At 43.1% G+C, this 26,002-nt stretch overlaps 1 protein-coding gene across 1 annotated transcript in view; it reads left to right on the top strand.

Annotated features, from left to right (window-relative positions):
* Positions 1-25,327, top strand: part of bsnb (bassoon (presynaptic cytomatrix protein) b) — a 57,483-nt gene extending 32,156 nt beyond the window's left edge. Inside the window, exons 4-11 of the mRNA XM_041034370.1 lie at positions 10,415-11,227; positions 12,680-14,948; positions 14,997-19,033; positions 20,968-23,062; positions 23,454-24,286; positions 24,762-24,879; positions 24,971-25,117; positions 25,287-25,327. Coding sequence (XP_040890304.1) covers positions 10,415-11,227; positions 12,680-14,948; positions 14,997-19,033; positions 20,968-23,062; positions 23,454-24,286; positions 24,762-24,879; positions 24,971-25,117; positions 25,287-25,327 — 10,353 coding nt within the window. The remainder of the gene's footprint in view (positions 1-10,414; positions 11,228-12,679; positions 14,949-14,996; positions 19,034-20,967; positions 23,063-23,453; positions 24,287-24,761; positions 24,880-24,970; positions 25,118-25,286) is intronic.
* The last annotated feature ends 675 nt before the right edge of the window (positions 25,328-26,002 follow it).

The raw sequence follows: 26,002 nt of genomic DNA, 5'->3' as shown, positions 1-26,002 counted from the left end.
ACTGAATCGGTCAGGAAATGTGACTGCACAATCAAGGTGGTAGGTACTGTAGGAAGGTGAAAATAAGACACATCAAAGATGTCTTATTATACTGACAGCGTTAGACACTTTGACCACAGAGAGAGGTGCATTGACTAAACTAAGCTGAGCTGTGTGCTGCTGCTGCTCCGGGTGCTTTTTAAGCAAGATTGCAGAGGGATAAACACAGCAATTCATCTTGAATATTCTCAGGGCAAATTAGCAGAGCTGGGCTAAAAGGCTTCAAAAGAAAAAATTAAGGAAACAGTCAAATACCACCATTTGCCTTCAGAACAGCTTCAGTCTTCCTTTGAATGTTGTCCTACAAGTCCTGAAGTATGTGATGTTGGATATTGGATTGTTCTTGTCCTCTAGGAAAGATTTCACATCTTTGAAGGATGAAGGAGGTGACGCCACTGAATCTCCCTTAAAAATTCAGTTATATTTAGCTGTGGTGGAGGCGATGGATTAGAATTATGATATGCTTTGTTTAGTTGTTTAGAACCTTGGCCAGGACACTCTTGACTATCAGTGAGGTCTTTTTAAATAAAGATTAAATCCATCCATTTTCTATACAGCTTGATCAGTCAGGGTGGTGGGGGAGCTGGAGCCTATCCCAGCTGACTACAGGTGCGAAGCGGGGTACACCCTGTACTGGTTGCCAGTCACTCGCAGGGCCAACACGCAAAGACAGACAACCTCACACTTATGGACAATGTAGAGTAGCCAATTAACCTAATGTGGATGTTTTTTGGGATTGTGGGAGGAAGCCAGAGTACCCAGAGAAAACCCACGCAGGCACAGGGGGAACATTGGGTTCAAACCTAAAGGTTAAACAATTTAAAATAGTATGTTTAGCTACATGTAATGCTTTATTCTTACATGTTTTTCATATGGATATGGTTCCTGATATCTTTATAGGCTGAAATCTGTTAAACAGTAATAAACATTGTGCTTTAAAGGTAACCTATGGCTTCCTCTAAATGTAACCCTGCTGAGACGTAGAAAGGATAAAAATGTCATGCAGCAGTCTGTGTCTGTGTCTGACTCACTACAAAAAGGAAAGAATTTAAAAACATACTTTCAGTAAATATCTTGTGGGATCACTTGGACGTCTTGGAGGTTCAGACAGTGAGGCGGGATAGTCTCACCAATCTGGTCAGCCCCTGTTTGTGCTGGGCAAAAAGAGGGCACTTGTTGCCCCCACTGAAACAAACAGAAATAGACAGAATAAGTAAATAAAGAGCAGAGAACACGACCTGACCCTGTGTTACTCTGTTTCTGGAGAGACAGAAGATACACACACACACTTGATAGCAGATGACACACTGTTGTCCTGCAGCAACATACTGCTGGAGAGATTGTGAGACCTTCCCACAAAAACGAAAAAAAAAAAATTCACGTGTAAACTGCCACTGTTTTAGAACATTCTTCTAAAGTAAACACCTTGGTGATATGCTTGCTATGTGCCAGGTTTTGTATTTGAAGCTAGTAGTAGTAGTTCTTAATAGATTTTTGTTATATTCCAATCTGAAAAGCTATTCACTAGGACAAGATCATTCTTTCAATGCGACCTTGTCCAGACTGATTTGATGCTAGTCTTATAAAAATCTCAGACTATTTGACTACTTAGAAAATTGGCTAGTCTACCTTCAGGTGGGCCTAACAAACATGCCACTGTTGCTGAAAACCAATGACCCTGAGGCAGAAAAAGGAGTAGTATTCATTCAGAACCCGTAGTGTAACCATACTGTATGTTTGGCCCTGCAAAACTCCTTGTGATGATCATCTAATTACATTTTGCATATTCACCATCAATGCATTGTGTGAGACTGTATGTGAGAGCCTGTGAGTGTAGTTGAGGCCTGCTTGCTCAGTGGATGATCCTTCATTTCCTGTCTAATCCACAGGCCTGACCACGTGTCCCCATTGAAGGAGTCCCAGGGGATTGACCTATATACCTGCTGACTCTTACTGACCTGTCACAGCCGTGGCGTGGCATGGCTCAGCCTGGCACACTGCTGAGACATGTGCTCGCTCACGCTTCTCACTGTGCACTTAGTAGTCTTAAAACACTGTTCATTCAGACTGTGTAATGGAAACGGATACCATGGTTTAAAGGGCCCTAATAGGACTTTAATAGAATAACCTGCCCTCCTGATTTTTGATTCTTATTCTGAATATTATTGCACTGAAAACAGGACTGAATAGCTAGTATGGTTATTTGTAGTGAATTTTATGTTAATTTGATTTAAACTTGACTGCCACTGTTGCATTTTTGTTTGGATTTGTTTATGCACATACTTAATATGCAGTGTGTTTAGATGTTCCTGTGCTTCTTTACTGGTATTGAAAGTGTGTGTGTGTGTGTGTGACTACGTGCCTGGGCACCAAACTGTGCGTGACATATTTCCCCACTCACCTTAAGCTCACCCCATTCACACCTGCTTGGCAGCGCGCCCCTGTGCACGTGGTAGTTAATAATTCACACTGACCCTCTGCTCCCATGACCTTCACTTGTTACAAATTAATTATGACCACCTCTGTCGTATGCCTCATTAATCTCTGTAAGACGCAGAACTTGAAGGATTATTATGATGATTTCTGCCTTTGTTGTTCCATAGTTATCCTCTTTATTCCAACTCTTTGTTGTTACTTTGAAGGTAGACGTCGCTGTCACTTTTGTTGTGCCTTGTCAAAAACAATTTGATATTCAGGTAATGACCAAGGCCTTTGTCATGGGAAGGATGTGAAAGCTATTGCTGAATAATTTTGAGGTAACTAAGGCAAGAAGGAGAATAGACAAATTTTGACATTTCTAAGGAAAATGTTGGGGGAGAGGATTACACATGATGCGTGACTGTGTTGCAACTAATGTTTAAAACTGCCACGTATTGCTGTCATGGTTCTAGCTGCTCTTTCTCCCAACAGAAAGTTTGTATCTGTCTCTTCTAAAATGGCATCAATTTTCTTTTACAGTCATCATTTTTATTGAGGCATGAAAAATAGCACTCTCATGTCATGTCATGCTTCATCCTCCACTGATACTTTAGCTACAGAATGCTATAAGCCTCCTACCATTAAAATTTGGAACGTGTGTGTGCTTTCTGAAAGACCATACTTGTGGGATGGGAAATGATCTTCCTTCCTTTCCTGGTAATGAGCACCTAAAATATCATATCTCAGTGAGGTATGTGACTGCGTTTAATGACAGCTGACATTTCTTGCTCACAGCTTGTGGTCTGGTTCCTGGCAGAGCAAACCGTGCGGGGGGAAAGACACTTGCTGTGAATTGACTGACAGTGAGAGGAGAATACTGAGGTTGTCTAGGTTAGACACAGTATGTCTGCTTGCACATGTGTTCGTACACTATGCCGATCACCATATACATGGTATGTGTGTCAGAAGTAAAGTGGGACAGAGGGTGGGTGACTGCCACCACCATTTGTGCAGGGAATAAGAGTTAAAATGGTTAAAATCATAAAGGTTGGTGTTAGATATGCTTCCTACTCCAGGTGCAATATTTAGCAGGATGATTGAATCTGACTTTGTGAGTGCACGGTTTGTTTTTCTGTTGTGCGCGCTCGTGTTGTTATGTGGGTGTGTATGCTCCCACGGGACTCCATATCTCCCCATGAAATTCTGCACTCTCTGGCTCCCTCCATGGGTAGGAAGTGTGAAAGCTTTCCACCGTCCCCTTCCCTCATCAGTAGTCTGTCTCTGTACGACTTTTGGACATTATTTCATGGTTGCAACTAAGAAAGAGAACTTGTGTGATTTATGATGAGGACCCCGAGTTGAGCTGTTGAACAATGTGACCTGTCGAGGAAAAAAAAAAGAGGGGGGGGGGACATGCTGTACAGTGTGTCCAGAGTCCACTGAGGATATTCTTAGTAGTGATCTCTCCCTGAAGAAAATGTTTTCCAACAGCCACCTCTCTCACAGAGATAAGGTCCCACTATCAAAAGAGAGATTGTGCATAGCTGTGTTACAGCTAGAAGGTGTAACCTTGAGAGTTTAAAATGTATGCAAAATAAACCTACCACTGCTTTAGTATTGTTCAAAAGAATGAAACAAAGACAAGGTACATGGACTAAGAACAAACATTTAATTAACTGAAACGTGTACAATGTACTGTTTTAAATTTCCATGTTGTTGTTTTTCACACTGACTGTACCAAGAGGCATTTCTAACATGTTGGAACAAGTGAGTGACAGTACTCTACAGTGTGTGACGTCACTCTGAGGAAAGACATTAAATGTCTACGGGTAAATTAGTTGTTGCTTTATATTATTTGAAACTGAATACTTTTAGGTTTTTTTAAATGTTGGACAATTAAACACATGACCTCGGACTCTGCGAAACTCCGATGGACATCTTTGACTGTTTGATACGCAATTATTTGAGAAAATAATCGGCACATTAACCAGTAATGAAAATAATCATTAATTGTAGCCCTAATGTTTTTATAATTGTGATATTTCTTTTGTAAGCCTTGTACTTGTGGAAGGGTGTAAATGGTTCATTAGTATGGAAACTACGGAAATCAAAGAATCATGGCAGTTTGAAATCCTCTTTTGAGACACACTCTGGAAGACATTCTGCAAGGGTTTGCAATTTTATTTTTTATTTTTCTGTGAAAGGTTGCCTGAAGTAAGTCAGCTACTTTTTGTGTTTCATAGTTGTCGTTTTTTACAACTTCAAGAACACCTTTTATAGCCAGGAGTTCATCAGCTGCTTATGAGTACTTGGTCTTCTTGCTCCATTACATTTTAGCAATTCTTTTCCTTTATTGGATCATTCCAAATTGAGAGACAGTAAACATGGTGAGATTTTAATTCAGGGCGGTACACTCTCTAATCGAATGAGCCACCAAGAAGCCTCATATGAGCACTTTTAATTTGTCCTTCACATACCTGCTTTCAGTTTTGGCTGTCATCAGGGGTTTGCAGTTCGGATAATTAATATACTGTGCTTTCCTTCATGATTCTGTTTGCGTGTTTGGTGAATTTATACCCAACCGCACTTGCATAGACACTCGTACAAACACACTCGTAAAAACACACTTGTACACACACACTCATACACACACACACACACACACACACACACACACACACACACACACACACACACACACACACACACACACACACACACACACACACACACACACACACACACACACACATTGTGTGAGTGATCAGGGCTGTAATGTCTCAGCAAGCTCCTCTGAGAGTGGGATCAATCTATGAGAATGGGATCAATCTCTCTGACCTTTCCTTGTGGTAACCTGCAGTGTTCAATCTCTCATTATTTTGACAGTGAAAGGGCAGCTTTTCTGGCTGTGAGCTGACTGGATGGAGCATCACTACACTGTTGATGTATCATGGCACACCCGGGTTTACTCACTAACGACACACTTTACTCTTGGTACTGTGTCAACTGAAATGTAAAAATTCCCAAAACAGAATTCACATTTGCTCTTACACCAAACGCTTTTGCTTCAGCTGCACTCCTTTATGATTCAAACCTTGTGGTCACCATCATAGAGCTCAAGATCATTCTCTGGGTACATGGTGTAATATTTACTGCAGATATGTACAACTATGAAAAAATACAGTTGTTGGAGGAGCTCCACAAAGGACCATCTCATAAGCTTAAGATATATAGTATATTTATAGATTTCGATTTTTCCAGGGAATTATTCAATTGCCACAAGAGCTGAGCATACGGATGCAGTAGAAAGCACATGCAAACAGACAAATCACAATTCAAGACAAAATCTATGGAGGTATTATTTGCAAATGTGTGTGAAAAGCTATGAAACTGCATCTCAGTCTGGATGTGTGTACTCAGATTTGTGAATGTCTAGAAGAATTTACATATCTCAGCACACATTTGCTGATTCTTTGCAGTAATATCCCCGGTAAACATCTTCACTAATGACAACACATATGCAGAATATGTTTTCTTTATTTGCTTGTGTTTTGTTTATTTGTATATGTTTGTTAAGCTGCACTGCATTGAGCTCTCAGGACCACAGTAGAATTACTCTGTTTTTCAGGCATAATAGATAGATAGTTGAAATGAGGACAAAAACAGTAATTCAGTAATACAGAAATTAAGTAGAGTTTAGCTTGGCTTAAAGCTTTTCTCTGTGGCTCCCTTGTGCCAAGTCGCAAAAGGGTCAAGTGAATTGTGAATTTGACATATTGAGATTTTGATTAGAGATGCAATTAACCCCCTGATGCTAAAGCTGCACTGATGATGGGAAAGACTTTTAGATGGATCAGATTCACTTCCAGTGTTCATTTGTTAGGTCAAAATGTTTGACAAGCAAGATGTTGAAAACCACTTGGTTTTATTATTTACATGTTGCAGTGAATGAGAGCAAATACTAAAGGTTTCCAATGTAATTGATAGATTACAGTCAGTGTGTAGTCTCGTCAGCTGCAGCTGAGTTACAGTTTGGAGCCAAGGTTAAATACACTCTCCACCAAGCAGACAAGTTAACCTCCTGCCATTTAATGAGGTTGCCAATTCACTAACAAGATGATCTCACTAACAAACAGAGCCTGCTGCTGCCAAATAACTGTGCCACACTCACACATACAGTTGACCCACACACACAACACAGCCCCCAAAACACAGAAAGTGAGAGTTCCAGGTCAGTTTACACAATAAGCTGTTTTGTTTTTTCATAAATAATTATTTTTTGCTGAAGAAAACATTTCATTACCTGTCTCTTTTGTAGTTTCAGCTGCAGTTACATTTCTAAGTATTGAGCTGTTGACGTGTTGTTCTTCAGAGGGCAGTTAAAAAGTTGCAACTGTCAATTGGTTGCTCTGTTTTCAGGGTGCATTAAAGGCCTGTCTCTGAAGCACAGAGGCTCAGTCCTTTAAACAGGCTTGATTTTCTCCACACGGTGTGGGTAGAGGTGGGAAGCACAGCCCACATTGCTCACTGCTGTACACGCTAAAGCACTCTACATGAATAATTTGCTACTCCCAGCCCCGGTTTGGCCTTGCTCCTCTCTCCCTTTCACCCACGCAGTGGTGTTATGCTGATTCAGGAGCAAAGAGGGGAGTTTGGCAGTGCCAACATGACAGAAAGAAAGCTGCTCCACAGATGAAAAATGTTCATTAGTATCTAATTTAGATATTTAATTAGATTATACTTTTATGAAATTGCCCAAAAAACAGCAGAAGCAGATTGGATGTGGCTTTGAGCAAGCTAGAAGACAAGACATCAGAGGCTGGGATTTTTTTTTAGATGAGTTGATTTTGTGATCGTATGCATGCACGTGTGCACGTAACAGATGCACATAGCATGTCGTCCCTGTCTGTATTGTTGTATAGCTTCAGTGGTTTTCTGTCTCTCCCATTGTGCATTAGCTGTCCACAGACACACAGGCGCTTGTCTCTGACATTTCAACACAACTTTTTTTTTTAATATGTGAAAGAACCGACACAGATGGCTAGTTCTGAGAGAGCTGCACCTGTTTATATATAGCTTCTCAGTAGAGCACTTGAGAGAGATGAAAACAAAGCAAGTCTGTCTGTTTGGCATGCCAATGGCTCCATCCACGCTTTGTGGTCTCAGTTGAGACAACAGATTCCTGTAGGATTTGGGCACATTAAGAAAGGTTTTATCTTGAACAGAAAAACAGCTTCAGTAAAAATAGCATTTTTACACATCGATTTTAATTGTAGCTACCGTATCTGTCTTTACTGTGCTATGTTATACTTGGTTTTGGCAGCTTATTGTATTTAGGAATGTCACTTTGTCAAGCTAAGTAGATCAAGTTATAGCACAGTTCTCACAGCCACTCTGGATTTTACCATCCATGAAAGGTTTTTAAATGGGTAAAGTGTTGGCCAGGCTCTTATTTTATCTCCTTTTATGCTGAAAAATGTTGTAGCTGCCCACACTATTCCTAAGGTTGCTGCAGCATTATCCGTGGCGAACTGCATATTTTCACAGTATTCATGATTCAGATGGCATCATTTGTAAAGGAGGGAGTTGCATAATTTATTGCTCATGTTGCATAATGGCTCTAATTGAGTTATTATGAGGTTGCATGTATGCGGTGTTCCAGCAGTCAGTGGCACTGCTCTTTGTTGTAGGATATTCTATTGATCATAGGTTACATGAGGTGTAATTTTATTTTATCAAGACTGTATCAGTTGTAGCTTTTAAAGACAATATATCCATAAAACAACAGAAAGCGGTCACTCTTCAGTGACATATCTGCAAAACTTGAGTCTCGCCACTGTCGTCAGCACTATTTCAATAAGCAGCAGGCAGCTGTTGGTAAAGCTGGCTCTAATAAGCCCACTGTGTGATCACTGTTCCTGTCCAGCAGGCAGACATAGTTAGCTGGCTGGTGAAGAAATTCAAACAACTCATAAGCTAAACACTCACCAAACCACTGCTGAAAGTCCAGTAAATATTGGACTATTGTCGTGTAGCTAGAAACACAACTCCAGTGGGATGATGATCTTGCTCTCTGTCTGCTGGATGTGAAATTTGGTTATTGTTTGATAACATGACAACCATAAGAACTTCAAAAGCTCATGATATGTCATATTAATTTAATCATTATGCAGCAGCATCGCATAAAGTAAATATTATATCTTTTGTGGCCATCATATTCACCACCACCACCTTCTTCTTCCTCCTTTTCCATCCTCCTCCTCATCCTTTTTCTGGTAAATTTTAGCTGTAGCTTTGTCGCCCACTGCCCACTTCAGGATGTGACTAATCATTTATTTGTCTATTCTTTTCCCTTCACAAATCAGTTTGACGGGACAAATAGTAGAAATAACCTGTGATGGTCAGTAAGCTAAACAGTGTTTTCTACAAGAATCCAGAGGGCACACACGAAGCCCTGAGAAGGAACAAATAATCAATCTCTCACTCACACGGGGCCTGATCAATTTCTCTACACATTTCTCTACACAGAAGCAAAAAGGAAGACAGACCGTGTCCTACTCTCAGACCTTGTCTAGAGACTTATCTGTCAAACAGTGGTCTCTGGGGTCTCTAGATTAAGATCCCTATCACGCTGTTAGGATGTTCCTTGCTAACTAAATGACTGTCACTCTCTGTCTGTCTCTCTTTGTCTTACTTGCGCTGTCATCTTTTCTCAGTTATTTATGTCAGGATACCCTCTGTGTGAGAAATTTGAGAGATGTGACAGATTCTCAGTAACTTCACCTGTTACTGATTGTCAGGCTATGTAAGGGCGCTTGAAAAAAAATTATTTGCGACCTTCCCTGGCATTTTGACTGTTTGGACTGCAGTAAAGATGTCCTCTGATACAGTCACTGAACACCTGCATTGTTTTTATTTATTAGCCATTCCTGAGCATGTTGCTGAATTCCATCTTCTGTATTTATACTTTTGAACTGTGACGCCAATAAAAGAAATGATTTATTGGGCTGATGGTAATCAGCAATAGATGTGTTTATGAGGTTATTTGTTTTGTTGTATGAGTCTGTGAAACAAGAACGCTCCCTCTTTGGGCCTGAGGCACAGATGATTATCATAGAAACGGAGGGCTGTGTTACAAACATGGTGCCGCCACCTCTCTTTTCAGCTTTTATTAACCTGTAATATAACCATTTCTTTTCATTGAGCTGCCTCATCGATCTGCTGCATTGACCTGAAATTGAATCTGCTTATTTTAATATGCTGTCTTTGATGGGTTTTGCTCTAGATTTTTAGCAGTGTCAGAATCTATAACTACCCGCAAACATACGGCTTAGTGAGGATGATTGTGAAGGACGAATCCTGCTTTTGCAGAAAGGTTTGCTGTGGCCTCCACCAAAGGTCTAATGACAGTTGCACCCCTCCATTCTAATAACAGATGTGTTAATTTGTATTCACACAGCCCTCTTCCTCTGTGTACCCTGTTTGAGAGTGCTTAATGTTGTCAAATGATTAAGTCTTCTGGAAGAGATGAAAGGCCTTGTTTGGACAGGCTTTCAAATATTCAGTTGTTCAGACTATACTGAGTCCTTGACACTCCATGACCGTTTATAAAGAAACTTTCTGATTTAATTTATTTAACCAACTGACACATCTATATTTCTAAACCCGTCAATCATCATTAATAATCAAATAATGTGTTGACACAGTTTCACTATCAAAGTAAACACCAATGTTGAGCATATTTTGTGTACTTAATCAGACTGCTGCCCATTTACACAGTGTCCCTTTTTGTTTGCTTGTTGTTGTTGGCACCAGGTGGAAAAGAAATAACTCTAAGAGCATTTCATTTTGCTGATGTACATGAATAATAGAGTTTGTTAGAAGAAGCAATGTGCTTTCGTCTGATGATTACATTTCAGCACTGCTGACTGCTGTTCTCTTTGTGCTTGTTTTTCAGAAGAAAGAATGGCTGTGCTTGAACTGCCAGACGCAGAGGGCTCTATCAGGAAGCTTGGGAGATATTCCAGCTCCTGTTGCACAGCCCATGGGATCCCCCCGGCCACCTGCAACAGCCAATCAACAACCGCCTCAGCAGAAAGGGCCCAGTCAACTTTCAGGGCCAAGGCCCACAGGCCCTCAACAACAGCAGAAACCACCGGGTCCCCAAGTAAGTGGCCCCCTCTCTCCTGTGAAACAGGCAGGGCCTGCCCCTCAAACCAAGGGGCTTAGCCAAGCTTCCCCTCAAACCAAGGGTTCTGCCCAACCCGTTTCTCAACCCAAAGGTTCAACTCAGCCACCTTCCCAAACTAAGGGTCCAACACAATCCACAGCGCAGAGTAAGGGTCCTCAAATGAAAGGTCCAAATCAATCACATGCTCAGAGTAAGGGCACTGTTCAGTCTGCTAACCAAGTAAAGGGCCCAAGCCAGGCCAAAGGGCCGACTCAGACAAAGGGATCTGCTCAGCCCTCTGCTCAGGCTAAGGGCCCTTCTCATCCTTCTGGTGCCAAGGCTTCATCTACCCCTGGTAAAGCCGCACCCAACCATGCCAAGGCCTCACCTACCCCTTCAAAAACAGCACCTACTCAGTCTAAACCCACAGGTAACAACCAGGCCCGCAAACAGCAGCAGAGCCAGGAGAAGACTAAAGCCGCATCTAAATCTCTAAAAGAGGACGTCAAGGCCTCACCGAAGAAGGCATTGTCAGAGACTGTCACTTCACCAAAAGACATGAAGATAGCTGAAGATGCACAGAAGCCAAGACACCATGAAGTGAGCTACCTGCAACTTCTTCGCCTTCACTTGTTACTCTTGGTTCACCTTTTTAATTTTTTTTTGCTCCATCTGAATAATTGTAACCATTTCTCATCATCATTGACCACACCATCTCCATTGATGTCATTATCATCATAAAATCATAATCATTTTAATCATATTGGAACATGTATTTTTCTTCTTGTGATTATAATTTTGGTTAATAACATGTTTGTTTTCTGGTTTTATTAGTGATCTTGTTCTTTTTCTTCTATTTCTTTTTCGTAATCATCAGATCATTTGTTCCACTGTCATAATTTTTATTTATATATATTTATTATATATATAATATATATAATAATATAATATATATATTATATATTATTATTATATGTTATTTATTGTTCATCCATAGCAGTCCCAAAGTTAGTTAGTTGTAGTTATCATCAGCCTGTGCTGTTGTCACTAATATAATAATAGTTATTACAAGTGTTCCATTACCAACATAAATACTCCTTAGAATGATTTCCCATCAGTCTAATTGTCTTTATCATTATAATATCCTTGTCAGAAGCATCTTCATCTTTGCCATCCTCATCCTCAACATCATCATCATGATCGTCATCACTGTCTCTGCCCATTCACCCATTTCTCCATCTTGTTTTGTACATTTTTATTTTATTTGTATCAAACTCAAGCTTTTTGTTTAATGTGACACTTTGTGATGATATTCTAAGCATTCTAAGCATGTTCGTTATTCTTCAACGGTTCGAAGAATGCAATGGAGAATGCGTCCAAGATGGCAATCAAGCATGTAACCAGATGACATTTGTCTGTAGATGTTTGTATCCTCAGCTGTCTGTTATATTCACTCTGTGTCAGTGTATTTACCCATCTGTGTGTACATAACATTTAAGGGCAAACTCAACCCAAATCAACAGAATAAAGCTTTAACAAAGTACAAAATAAAACTATGTTCACGAACATGCCAAAATAAAACTAAAAATAAACTATTTATACAGTTCTCATTTTTATATATTTAAAGAATTAAAAATGTTGAGATTAAGTTAGCCATTTTTCAGGATAACGAATGAATGTTGTTCAGTGGTACCTGTAAGTCAAATTTGCTTGATTTCTGAAACCAAAATGCAAACAAGTAAAAATTTGGGTTGATTTTAGCCTAAAGTGTTACTATAATTTTTTGATTAAGCATTTGTTCTTTACAAAGTACTTATTCTCTAATATCTTAGTATCAGTGACTATTTCATCTGTATTAGGTCCAGTACATTAATTTTACTCCCTATTATCTAAAAATGCTCATAAAATGTCATTGCTGATGAGTTTGATGAAATAGTGGGATACAAAGTGTGCACTGAGGCTTGTAATAGACCTCACCATGAGTTAATTTAAGAAAAAATTAGGCCATTTTTTGCTTCTGACCTCTCTCTTCCTCTTTCTCTCTTTCTTTAGGATTACAACAAATCAAGTACACAGAGTTTAAGTGACACTGGATACTCTTCAGATGGGATCTCTAGCTCTCAAGGGGAAATTACAGGCCAGATACGGGAAGAAGGAATCAAGCTCAGTGAAAGAGGTGCTTCCATCCCCTCAGAAATCACCAAGCTGGAGAGCTCCATGAAGCCTCTGCTAGAGTCAAAGACTGCCTCAGACCAGAAGCACAGGCCACATTCACTGTCAGTTGGACAGGAGCGGGACTACAATCCTGACGACGATGCGGCAAGGGATGAATCAGAGGATGACCTCAGTTGTAAGCTTCGCCATGATTATGTGGAGGACAGCAGTGAAAGTGGTCTCTCGCCATTGCCAGTAAGACAGAAGAAGTCACATAAAGATTTAACAGATGAGGACTTCATGAGGAGGCAAATTATGGAGATGAGTGCTGATGAAGAAGAGCTGGAGGAATATGGAAACCAGAAGACTAAAAGGGGACATAAAACCAGCGGGGATGTGAGCAAAGAGAGGAGACGACTCTCTCACCAATCTAATAGTTTTGAGGATGACACTAAGGCATCAGATGGTGCATATAAGGCAAATGAGGAGGAAGATGTTGTGATGGCTGGAGGCCTTCGACGCTTTAAGACCATTGAGCTGAATAACACCAACAGCTATAACCGAGACATGGAGCTCAGTACTGAGCATGACCTTCGGGAACCAGAGCTAGAGATGGAGAGTCTGACTGGTTCTCCAGAGGAGCGGTCCAAGGGGGAATATTCATCCACTCTGCCTGCCACCACGCCCAGCTACACCTCTGGAACATCCCCCACATCGGTATCGTCCATGGAGGATGACAGTGACAGCAGCCCTAGTCGTAGGGCAAGATTAGAGGAGGCAAAGCAACAGAGGAAGGCTCGACATCGTTCCCATGGGCCACTGCTGCCCACTATAGAGGACTCATCTGAGGAGGATGAGCTCAGAGAGGAGGAAGAACTGCTCAGAGAACAAGAGCAGATGAGAGATCTAGAGCAACAAAGGATCCGAAGTACTGCTCGAAAAACAAAAAGAGATAAAGAGGAGCTACGGGCACAGAGACGCAGGGAAAGATCCAAAACTCCCCCCAGTAATCTCTCTCCTATTGAGGATGCATCGCCAACAGAGGAACTGAGACAGGCCGCAGAGATGGAGGAGCTTCACAGGTCATCATGTTCTGAATACTCACCTTCTATGGACTCAGAGGCCGAGGGCTTTGAGATGATTGGTGGAAAGCTTTACAAATCAGGAAATGAATATAACCTTCCAACCTTCACATCACTCTACTCCCCTACAGAAAAGACATCAGCAATGTCACCAGCTGATAAAACACTAAAAAGTGCAGAAGAGGTCTATGAGGAGATGATGAAGAAAGCACAGCTTATGCAGAGGCAAGGACAAACAGTTAATCAGCAAAAAGGTGTCTCTCAGCCTGACAGTAAACATCTTGAAACAGGAACTGTCCTAACCCCCGGCTCAAGCCCAACACAGGTTACTGCACCTATGTCCTTCTCCACAACAGGGAGTGATCCAAGAATCCCGGGAATTCATGCAGCACAGCATCTATCAAAAGAAACACAAAATAGGATGATGACACAGAGTGCCAAAATTGAAGGTGTTGTTGGAGTTGCCACAACCAAACCACAAGTTAGTCAGACTGCCACAAGTCGACAGGCAGGCAGCACAGTGCCTGCTGGCAGCAGAGCTGGCTCTCAAAGGCCGACACAGGCATCAACTGACCCTGGAGCATCCTCCCTAACCTCCAAAGTCTTTTCCCTTTTCAAAGGTCCCAGCCCCCCAGTCTCCCCCACAACTTCCCCAGCACAAAGTCCAACACATATGCCATCTGTGCGACCCCCTGGTGGTAGTGGCAGGCAGCTTCCATCCTTGCCTGGTGGTCCTACATCGGCTACAGCATCCCATGGAGCTCAGGCACCTCAAAGGGCAATTTCACCACGTCTTGCACGGCAGCAGTCCTCTCAAGATTCACCAGTGATGGTGATAACACTAGGCTCTGAGACAACTAGCCCTGCTAAGCCACTGACTGTAAATTCTTCCACTTCCCCCTTGTCATCACCAACACAGGTCAGTTGTAAAACATTGTATAGCCCCCAGCCCCCTTCTACAAGTTCCCCAACATCACCACAAATGCATCCATCACAGCAGTCTCCTAAACATTCCTCACAGATGGTTCAAAATGTTGACAAAGTAAATGTTGGTATTAGCACAGTGACCACAACTTCACATAGTCGTGGATCCATGGAAAATATATCTCTGTGTAAAATATCAAATATTCCAGGGACTTCTAAGGTTGTGGGTCAGGGCCAAACCCATCCAAGCACTAATGTGGTGGATCTGAGAGCCCCAATGAGGCCTGCCCCGATTATAATGACAGACCAGGGTATGGACCTAACATCCCTTGCCTCTGACACAAGAAGATACTCTTTAGGAGCAGAGCAGCCATCTGGTCGACACACAGCAGTGCAACCTCTTATCATGAACCTGAATGCACAAGAACAACCCCATGTATCTGTATCTACACCGACCACAGTTAGTGTCACAGTTGCAGGTTCAATGTTTATGTCCCAACCCAAGCAGCCAGTAGTGTATGGAGATCCTTTGCAAAACCGTGTGGATCTGGGGCAAGGGGTTGGATCAGCTGTTTGTTTAACCCAGAGTAAGCCACCAATTACTGACCCATCTATTCCCAAAATTGATGCCTGCCTGGAGAACCTGGGTATACAACAGCAGCAACTGCAGTTACAGCAGCAGAAGCTCCTGCAGCAGCAACAGCTCCTTGAGCAGCAGCTCCAGCAGCACCAACAGCAATCCTCTTTTGCTCGATACAATTTAGCTAATCAAGTCCAGCCACTGCTGATGAAAAAAGACCTTGTAGTGAGCCAGACAAGCAATGCCCAGCCTGTAGTAACTGCTAGTGCCATACCTAGAGTATCCCCGCTGGCTCCACCATCAGTGTCTCCTGCTTCTAATGCTCCCCATGAAATCTATGGTGGAGTTGCCTTAGAGCTAAAAAACAAGCCAACAGTAATGAACTTGTCCACAGGTAAACCCCATGTTATGATGGTACAACTTGATGAGAGTAACACATCACAGGGGGGCACAGTGACTCAACTGGTAAAGCGAGAGGAACCTCCTCCCCCTCCTCAGGTCTTGGATCTCACAGGACAGATCAAACCAGAAAACCAGGTGGCTTGTTGTGATGTTGTTTACAAATTGCCCTTTGCTGGTTCCTGTTCAGGGTCATTCACTCAGAAGCCTACAACAGTATCCTCAGATAAAAACCCCACCACTGAAGCCTCTCAAGCAGCCCATCCTCCCCATCCACCACACTACAATGTCAGCCAACAACAACAACAAAACCAGCCTCAAGCTACACAAGGAGTGACAGAGGAACATAAACAATATCAACCTCCCATAGTCCCCTCTGGAAGAATACAGTCCTCAATGTCTGATACTAATCTGCCTTCCATGACTGATGCTGGTCAGTATCCCAGCAATGTCCAGGGGGGTCTGGCAGTAGATCTTAGCGGTATGAATCAGGCTTATGATGGTGGATATCTTGGCATGGGAGCACAGTATGGATCTTACACAGACTTGCGTCACCAAGGAGATTTTGCGGGCCCTTCATTACCCCTTCGCCGATATGGCTCCATGTCAAATATCAATTCTGATTATGCCTACAGTTCACGTGACCTAACAGGATCACATGACTCCAATCTGGCTCAGTACAGTGCAACCACTGCCAGGGAAATCAGTCGCATGTGTGCAGCTCTGAACTCAGTGGACCAGTTTGGCAGCCGATATGGAAATAACCCTGAACTGGTACCATATGGGGCTGGAAGAGGTGGACCTTTAGGAAGGTTCAATCTCCAGCAAAGTTTAGCGTCAATACGAGCAAACCTACTGTATGGCCCAGATGGAAGACCAACGGCAAATGGCCAAACCTTAACAAACTTAATAAATGCCAGACAAGCAAGTATACGCGCCCTGTACCCTGCTGCTATGAGAGGAGGTGATGGCATGATATATTCCACAATAAACACTCCCATAGCCTCTACATTGCCAATTACCACCCAGCCTGCCCCTGTCCTGCGTCCCATGCCCAGAGGAATTTACAGACCGTACCCTACAGGTGTAACAGCTGTACCACTGGCTAGTCTTACCAGGTTGCCTCAAGCGACTCCTAGAATGCCACTGTCCACACAGGGACCATATTCCTACCCTCCTCCAAATCAGTATCCTACTTCAGCTACACCATCAGGAAGTGTGCCTGTTGTAAGCAGTTCACACCAGGAAACTCCAATGTACCTTGGAAAGCCTTTAACAACAGTTGCTCCACAAACAGCTGCAACCATTCCACCAACCCAACCTGCAGCACACTTAGAAGCACAAAATGTACCAGCACCTGGTATGCAAACTACAGCAGATCAGCAGACAGACCGCACTCATTTTACCTCACAGAGTGTTACCTCCCTTCCTCAAGCTCAAGGCCAACCTCCAGCTGCCCAGCCAGTGCAGGCTCAAATGCAACCACAGCAGTTACCTGCTCAAACTGAACCTTTATCTTTGACTCAAACCCAACCTCAAGTTCAACCCATTAATCAGCCTCAACCATTAGTTCTGCAGCAGGGCCAGCCACAAGCAACACACCATGGTACTGTCCTGGCACAGAGTTCCAAACTTTCCCCTCCCATGGATGCACAGAAAGGTAAGGAAGATGAAAGACTGAGTCAGCAACAAGAGCATATGTTGCAGCTGGAACGAGAGAGGGTTGAACTGGAGAAATTACGCCAGATGCGCCTACAAGAGGAGCTTGAAAGAGATCGAATGGAGCTTCAGCGACACAGAGAAAAAGAACAATTACTTGTTCAGCGTGAGATTCAAGAACTGCAGACAATCAAACAGCAAGTCCTACAGCAACAGCAAGCAGAGCGGGAGACACAGCTCATTATGCAAAGAGAACAACTGGCCCAGCAAAGAATGCAACTTGAACAAATTCAGTCTTTGCAGCAGCAGCTACAGCAGCAGCTGGAGGAGCAGAAAAGGCAAAAGACAGCAGCAGCGGAGGCAGCAGCTGCTGCAGCAGCAGCAGAGGCAGCCGCTGCATCAGCGGCCGCGGCAGCAGCAGCAACATCTGCCCAGGGTGCTATCCAAGGGGTAGTAGTTGGAGGAGGGCCCCCTCAAGGGTTCATTATCTGTGACCAGAGTGGTAGAGTTATTCAACAAGATGGACAGAGTGTTCAATTTTGGCAGGATGGACAAGTGGTCCAAGCTGTGGTGGCTGCTCGACCTATTCATAGTTCTGCCTCTGAAATGTCTTTGAGGAGCAGTGACAAACAGGCTGATTCCAAGGCTATGAAAAAGCAAAATTCCATGCCTCGGCTGAGGGATGGCTCAGAGGAGGACTCTGTGAAGAGGATTACAGATAGCTGTGTGCAAACAGATGATGAAGATGGAGAGGACAGATTCATGAACAGGCGCAGGAGAACAAGGCGTATTGCAGACTGTAGTGTGCAGACTGATGAGGAGGACCAGGGTGAATGGGACCAGCAGCCAGTAAGGCGCAGGCGATCACGTGTATCGAAACACTCTGAATCCAGTGGTGAGACTAAATCAGAAGGGTCATCTAAAGTGGCTTCTGCAAGTATAGCTATTCAGACCACAAATGATTCGTCATGCCAGACAGAGCCTGACCAGCTCGGCAGGGTTTCACCTGCTATCCACATAACCATGGCAGAGACCTCAAAGGTTGACCTATTACATTATATAGCTGCCCCTGAAAGGACTCACAAAGGAGAGAGTCTCGCCTGCCAGACAGAACCAGAGTCTCATTCTCAGGGTGTGGTCGCCCCTCAACTGAGTGTCCCTACAACTATCAGTCCATACTCCACAAGTCTGCATATAGTAGGTGCGAACACAGTGGATCCAACCTCTCCTAGACTCCAAGGAGTTGCTAAGTTTGAGAGGAGGAAACCAGACCCCCTTGAAATTGGCTATCAGCAGCAACAAAATGAGTCTCCATCTCGCCAGCCCCCCAAATCTCCCCAGGTGCTATACTCCCCTGTATCTCCATTGTCTCCTCATCGCATGCTGGAGACAACATTTGCCTCCCAGGAGAAACTTAACAAAGCCCACGTCACACCCCAGCAGAAGGCCTTCACTGCTGAATCACCCCAACGCCACCAGACCCTACCAAGACCCATAAAAAGTGTGCAGCGCTCCATGTCAGATCCCAAGCCTCTCAGCCCCACATCAGAGGACCCTGCCAAGAACAGGTTCTCCCCATATCATCAGCAAGCTGTGTCCAACAGTCAGGTATGAAACCATTACTTTTTCATTAAGCAGAATTTACCACTTGTACTATGAAAGTATGAATGTTTACAAAAAATAAATAGAAAAAAAAATCAAAATATATATTTTAGGGGAATGTATTCACAAGATCTGTTTTTTAGAAATTCACCAACCCTATAAAATCTACAGTAGTTAGAGACTATAAAAATGATCAAATCGGGATAATGCCATAGGCCCCCCATGAAGAGGTGAGCCTTTTGCTACAATATATGTACAAATACAACATACATGTTTTTGCTGCTGACATACAATATCTACTCATGTCAAGTTTACCATGCAAATATATTTGCATGGAATAATATTGTTGGATCATAATTAAATGCATAATTTATGAGTGGTAGTAGAGATCACAATGACATTATACATGATGTCATATAATTCTCATCTTTTGCACTCAGACTAAAGGCCTTTTTAATTAATATTTATTTTTGTCCAAAATAATGAATTGCTTTTTCTACACTAAAGAAGTTTAATGTCTCAAAAAATTGTAAAACAAAACAAATATATGTATGTGCAGGATGCTTTGTGCGGACATAGAGCATCACACAGGATCTGGCATCGACAAAGTGACAGAATGTTCTCATGAGAGCAGCTGGTCATGCCAGAAAAGATTTTCCCATCATCCTTTTCTGCTGTATCTCCTCCTTTATCTTCCCCCTTTCTATTATTTTAGTCAGTTTTCCTCTCTCTCTTTCTCTCTCTTTCTCCCTCTCCCTCTCCTTCCCTCTTTCTCTCTCTTTCTCTCTCGCTTTCTGTCATGTCTTCTATATCTGGCAAACCCTAAAGAGTTGCCAGGGGGACACACAATGTGGAGTAATCCTGGTTGCTGTCTTCCTGACTGTTAGCAGCTGGTCAAAGTAAATTAACAGAGCTCTGCACTTCGACCAAAATTAGACTGAGAAGCAAACGTAGAAATCAGATTTCAGGCATTTTACAGATTTGTACCTGTAAACTTTAGTATTAGTGTTTCATACATTGTTCTCGTGTGGATATTTAACAAAATCACCATGGATCTACCCAACACAACTATTTTGTAAGTAGCAGACTATCAAAGGAGTCTTTTTAAGTAGTGATTTTATATGTAATGCTTGTTCCTATACCTGCATGCCATATATAAATATTTTGAGCAATGTGAAAAAGACAGATAATGTTGATTTGATATTTGATCAGAGGAGTAGAGGGAAAATTATCATATTTCTCAAAATGTAGTTGAATGAAATCAAGGCTCAAAACACGATTCGTTATACTATATATGATGTTTCCTGTTGGGAAAAAAAACATTTTAGCATTTCCTGCTCACTGTATGTTTACATTTACTAAAGACATTTTTTTCAGCATTTTATTTTAATTAAAACGTATTGTGACATGTCCTACATTTAGCAAATGCTGCTTGGTCAAACATACTAACAGAGGCAGAGACATATTTGACTAGTATTTTTATTTCATTGCAGTCACAACGTTATGAATATTACTTTCTTTAGCATAACAAGTAACATGCTTGAATTGTACCCCATGTAGAAGTTATCATGTTATAGAGGTGTTTTGTGTTGACTGCACTAACTGCCACTTCTAAACATTTTACATTGTTAATCAGGCATAAATGAAAAATGTCACTTAGTGTCTTTGGCTTCAATGCAACAACATTTTAATCAATATAAGGAATTCAAACTGTATTAATTGAACCACTAATTGAGCTAATGCTCCAGTAGTACATAGGTCAATTAACATAAAAAATTCTGACAACATATCAAGCTGCGTAGCTTTTCACTTAGGTCTTGGGATGATGAAATTTGCAGACCATCAGTGAGTACCCAGTGTACAGTAATGAGTCTAATTTACATAAACGCATTCTGTTTATAGCTCAGTGTTTGCTGATGTGTCTCTGCCTCTCCTAGCAGATGGCCTCCCTGCAGCAGCAGCAGAACTCTCTGACGAGGAAAGTAAAGAGGACTCTCCCCAGCCCCCCTCCAGAGGAAACTCCGCTCCCCATTGTGACTCCAGCACAAATGTACAGCTCTCCTGGCATGCCCCAGAGGGTCCTACCCAGACCCGCTCAGGGAGTCACCAAGGCCGGTCTGCTGAGTGAACTGAAAGCTGTGGAACAAGAGTCGTCGAAGCTCCGTAAACAACAGGCCGAACTGGAGGAAGAAGAGAAAGAGATTGATGCCAAGCTGCGTTACTTGGAGCTAGGCATCACCCAACGTAAGGAGACCATGGTGAAGGAGAGGGAGAGGAGAGAGCTTGCTTACCTGAGATGTATGGGTGATGCTCGTGACTACATGTCAGACAGTGAGCTCAATAACCTCCGGTTGGCAGCTGCAACAGGAACCTTTGATGCTAATGGTCTGCTGACAAGGCCCAGCACTGCACCACTGAGTCAGTTTACTAATGACCTCAATGCAGCATCTCAGTATCCCTCAACCTCATCTTATATGTCTTATTCATACCCTCAAAGCCAACCATCAACACAGCAGCCAGGCTCTGCTTACCAACAGATAGGCTTCCAACCTCCTCAGTACCCCTCATCCTCTGCACCCCAGCCAGGAACTTTCCAGCCCCATCCCCCGCCAGGCCCTGGCTATCAAAACCAGGGAACCTATTCCTCCCGCATGTATGCCCAGTCCTCCTACCAGACAGACCTTGGCTTGCAACAGCATGGTCACCAGGGCTTCCATCAGCCTGGTCAGCCCATGCCAGGCCAGAGCCTTCCCTACCCCAGCCATAGCTCCTACCAACCTGGCCTTTCCTACCAGCCCCAGGCAGAGATCCTTACAGTCCATCAAAGACCAAGGCAAACTTCTTTGGCTGACCTTGAGCAAAAACTCCCCACCAACTATGAGGTCATTAGCAACCCAACCGTGTCAGTGGCGACATCAGCTCCAGATACCAACTTTGGCTCAGTCTACAGCAATGCATATGGACAATACCGTCCCCCTGAGCCTGGCCTGACTCACTCTGTGGACAGCCCCACCTCTGCTTATGGTTCAGATGGTCTCTACACCTCTAACCTGGAGCAGAATATTCCTAGGAACTACGTCATGATTGATGACATCAGTGAGTTGACAAAAGACAACACTGGCCAACCCACTGATGCTTTAGGTCATCCTGTGGGAGGGCGGTATCGCACTGAGAATGGCCCTGCCCGTGGGAGTGCTTATGGTAGGCCTGAAGATGAGCCTGTGGATGCTTATGGCAGACCTACAGGCTCAACAGGTTACCAAAGCACAGTAGACAGTCGCACCAGCACCACAGTGAGTGGAGGCTCTTCCTATTACTATGATGATTATAAACACACATCAAGGAGCAGCTCCAGTAGTCACAAACTCACATCCAAGAATCTCGCCCCTGCAGTAGTCTCCTCCAAACGTAGTAAGCACAGGAAGCAGGGAATGGAACAGAAGATTTCTAAATTCTCCCCTATTGAGGAAGCACGGGATGTAGAGTCTGACCTTGCTTCTTATACAATGACAACATCAACAGGAGGCAGCTGTACAATTGTGTCCCGATCCAAGAAGCTTCAGGATGATGTCTCCTATGGGATGAAAAAGAACGCATATGACCAGCAGAAATATTATGGTACCAGTCGCGAGGGTCTCGAGGAGGAGGACCGCATGTACAGCTCTGGAAGGTCCAGGTCTACTGGATATGGTATGGACAAGATTTCCTCCAGAGATGCCACAGGCCACAGGAGTAAATCCTATGAAAGAGATGCGATGGAGCGGTCTCAGAGAAGTAGCCGCAGTGGAAGACCTCCCATGCGAAGCCAGAATTCAGAAGAGGAGAGTCCACTCAGTCCTGTTGGGAAGCCTGTAGGTATGGGAAGAACCTCTGGCATATCAGAAGCCCATGATGTCAGGAATCAGTACGGCTCCAGCCATTCATTGCCAGATGTGCAGGACCACCACAAGAAGGACCTGCCCAGGAGTCATGTGTATAAACCAGATGACCCTTACCTTGTAGATGACATGCACTGTGCTGTGTCTGACAGTGAAGGTAACTGGTGCTGAATCATTTGTACTGCATGAAATTAGTTTCTCCCACCTTCAAAGTGTGCTGGGAAGAGACTGCATGTAAGGAGTGGAATTTTGTGAGGAGCAACATTATTTTGTTTGTCTTGTCTTTTTTTCTGTGGACTGTTTCATGTCATAAATGAAGCCAAATATGCCTGTTTTATATTTATGTTTTGTATACATAGTTTTTCAGTTTGAGGTGATGTCTTTTTTTATTTTTTAATTTTCTGTTGTTGTCGGATTCCTCAAGAATGTGCATGGCTCTGGTATGTGGAGCATGTTTTCCCACTTATTTTGCATGGCTTCCATCTGCATGCTACCCCTCTCAACACCTTAAACGGTTGACTGATGATGTTTGTTTTGGTTTTGAAAAGCCTATCACCTGGGCCAAGAGGAAACTGACTGGTTTGAGAAACCAAGGGAGGCCCGTTCTGATCGTTCTAGACATCATGGAGGTGGAAGTCACTCATCGACAGGTAGACGTAGTAAACACACTTACCATGATTATGACGAACCTCCAGAGGAATACTGTCCGCAGGATGAATACAGCCAACAACGCCACTCCTCCTCCACATCGTCACGGGACCACCGTCACCATGGCAGCAGCTCTGGCAGACACAGCTCTTCTCGTCACTCCTCAGAGGATCCCAGGTCCTCCCGATCTTCCAGGACACACCCCAAAGACCCATCTGGTCGATCTGATGCCAGAGGCTCCTCGTCTACACAAAGAAGGAGCGGTCCAGACTCCCGTTCTGCACAGGGAAGCCCCCGGAACTCAGGAGACTTTTCTCGTGAAACAGCCGCTGGTCATCACCATGGCACTGGGGGAAGGAGCCAGAGACCCCAAGGAGACCGCACATCCTCAAAGAGGCAGGATCCCTCTGCAGCTGGGTCTAAACCACAGCAACAGCAGCAACAGCCCCCTCAGGGCCATGCTGGGCAGCAGCGGCCAGGTGGTCAAGGTCAGTCTATGAGACACCCAGGCTCTGAGCCTCTTGATGGCACCCAGCAGGCTCAGCAGCAGAGTGCACAACAACAGCAGCAGCAACAACCACTGCAACACAGCCAGCCCCCTCAGAGTAGCCAGCCCACAACAACCACAGCAGGAGCTGGACCAACACAACAGCAGCCCAAATCCGGCCAAACCCCACTACAAGGACGCCAGCCAGGAGTAGGGTCTGCAGCTGGGCAGCCTGCTACCACAACGGTTAGTAGGCGTACTAGTAGCCTAGTTTTACTTTAGCTATAGTGAATATACCGACATTGTTAAAGGATGTGATACTTGAAAATTCTCTGGAGTGTGGTATTTTCTATTCTAATTATGATGACAGATAATAACTAGCTATTAAATGCCATTTTTGCTGTGTCCTATTGAACCTTCAGGAACCATTTTAAATGTCATAATAAGAAACAACAGCTGTTTGTTTTATGGTTTTGGTTTTTTAGAGTGAGAAAACTATCTCAAGAAAGACACTAAAAAAATACATGGTGGGTTATATAGATTATACTGTACAGTAAAGTGAGGGAATTAAGAATCACACTAAGAGAAAAACAGCATTGAATATGTTGTTTTATTATTAAAGAAATGTAATCCTGCTGGGATTATAAGTCTAAAATAATACATAGTAGTTAAACTAAACTTTGGCTTAACTCCATCTTTGTCTCTACTAAATTTTCTGCAGGGAAAAATGGATGCTACACCTGCAGCAGCAGCAGCAGCCACAGGAATGAAACCTACAGCAGGAGTCCCAACAACACCTCAGCCTACCAAAATAGCTACACCTCCTCTTACAGGCATCGGTAAGTCACATTTACACCACTACCATAAACCACACAGTGACCACAGGCAAATGATGACAAATGTGATGGTTATGTTGTTTGTTATTTGCAGGCTCCAAGGCCGCCCCTGTTGGGATCGGTAGCAAACCTGGAGGTATAGGCAGCGCTGCAGCAGGACAGGCACCTGCTGAGGGGGAAAACGTTCTCACCAAAATCCTGCAAGGAGGGGCAGCAGAGCAGGCGGGGAAACTGGGAGATGGTAAGCAAATGTTATATCTACTAGTTTGTGTTTTAAAAGTAGAATCCATTAATGAAATAAAATTTGAAAATACATATACTGGAATTCCTTGAATGGGCATTTAACTTTGGGTTTGGGTTTGGCTGTTTTCTCATTTCTCCTTTTACCTCCTTCTCTTTGTCACTCCCAGCTTTGTCTGGCCTTGGGAAGAAGTTCACTTCATTTTGGTGAACTGATCAGAGGAGGGTAAGTGAACTCAAGATCTTTTTCTTGAAAGTTACTGGTATTAGCAACTCAAACTGTTTTCAGTTTTTCATACTTACTCTCATACAAGAATGGATTGATTTTAAGATGGGAGGCAACAGATGGCAGTCTGCTTATCAACAGAAGTTAGGAATTGCTTTCACATTGTGAACTATTTATGTTTAAGAAATGATCATGTATGTGTTTATTGCTTCACTTGTTTATTTTGAATTCACTGTGCTTTTTTTCAGAGTTGAAATGAGATGGATTGGTAGCTTTGTACTTGAAAAACCTATGAAACTGCATTAAATACATTTCACATTTCAGAGGAAATAGAGGAAGAGAAATCTTGAGTGCATCGGTACGTATCTCTTCTTTATCCCCAGAGAAATGGATATTTATTTTGGACAGGTTTAATAATTTTTGGCGGGAGCATCATCTTTGTGATAAATAATGTGTCACCTGCTCCGCTTGGCAAGTAAAAACCATGTCATTGTAGAAAACGTTAAATATTTAACGTGTTTATTCACTTTTATGACACTTCCATCATGTAAAACAGATGTCGTAACTTGTTAAACTGTTGATGGCTGGTGATACTTTCGGCTTTACCTCGTTAGTTTTACTTTTATTCAAAGCACTCCAAGACTCCAAGATGTGAAAACA

This window comes from Toxotes jaculatrix, chromosome 3 (assembly GCF_017976425.1).
Source record: "Toxotes jaculatrix isolate fToxJac2 chromosome 3, fToxJac2.pri, whole genome shotgun sequence".
NCBI classification, from domain to species: domain Eukaryota; kingdom Metazoa; phylum Chordata; class Actinopteri; family Toxotidae; genus Toxotes; species Toxotes jaculatrix.
The sequence above is the reverse complement of the archived record's forward strand: the minus strand, read 5'-3'. Positions and strand labels throughout refer to the sequence as shown.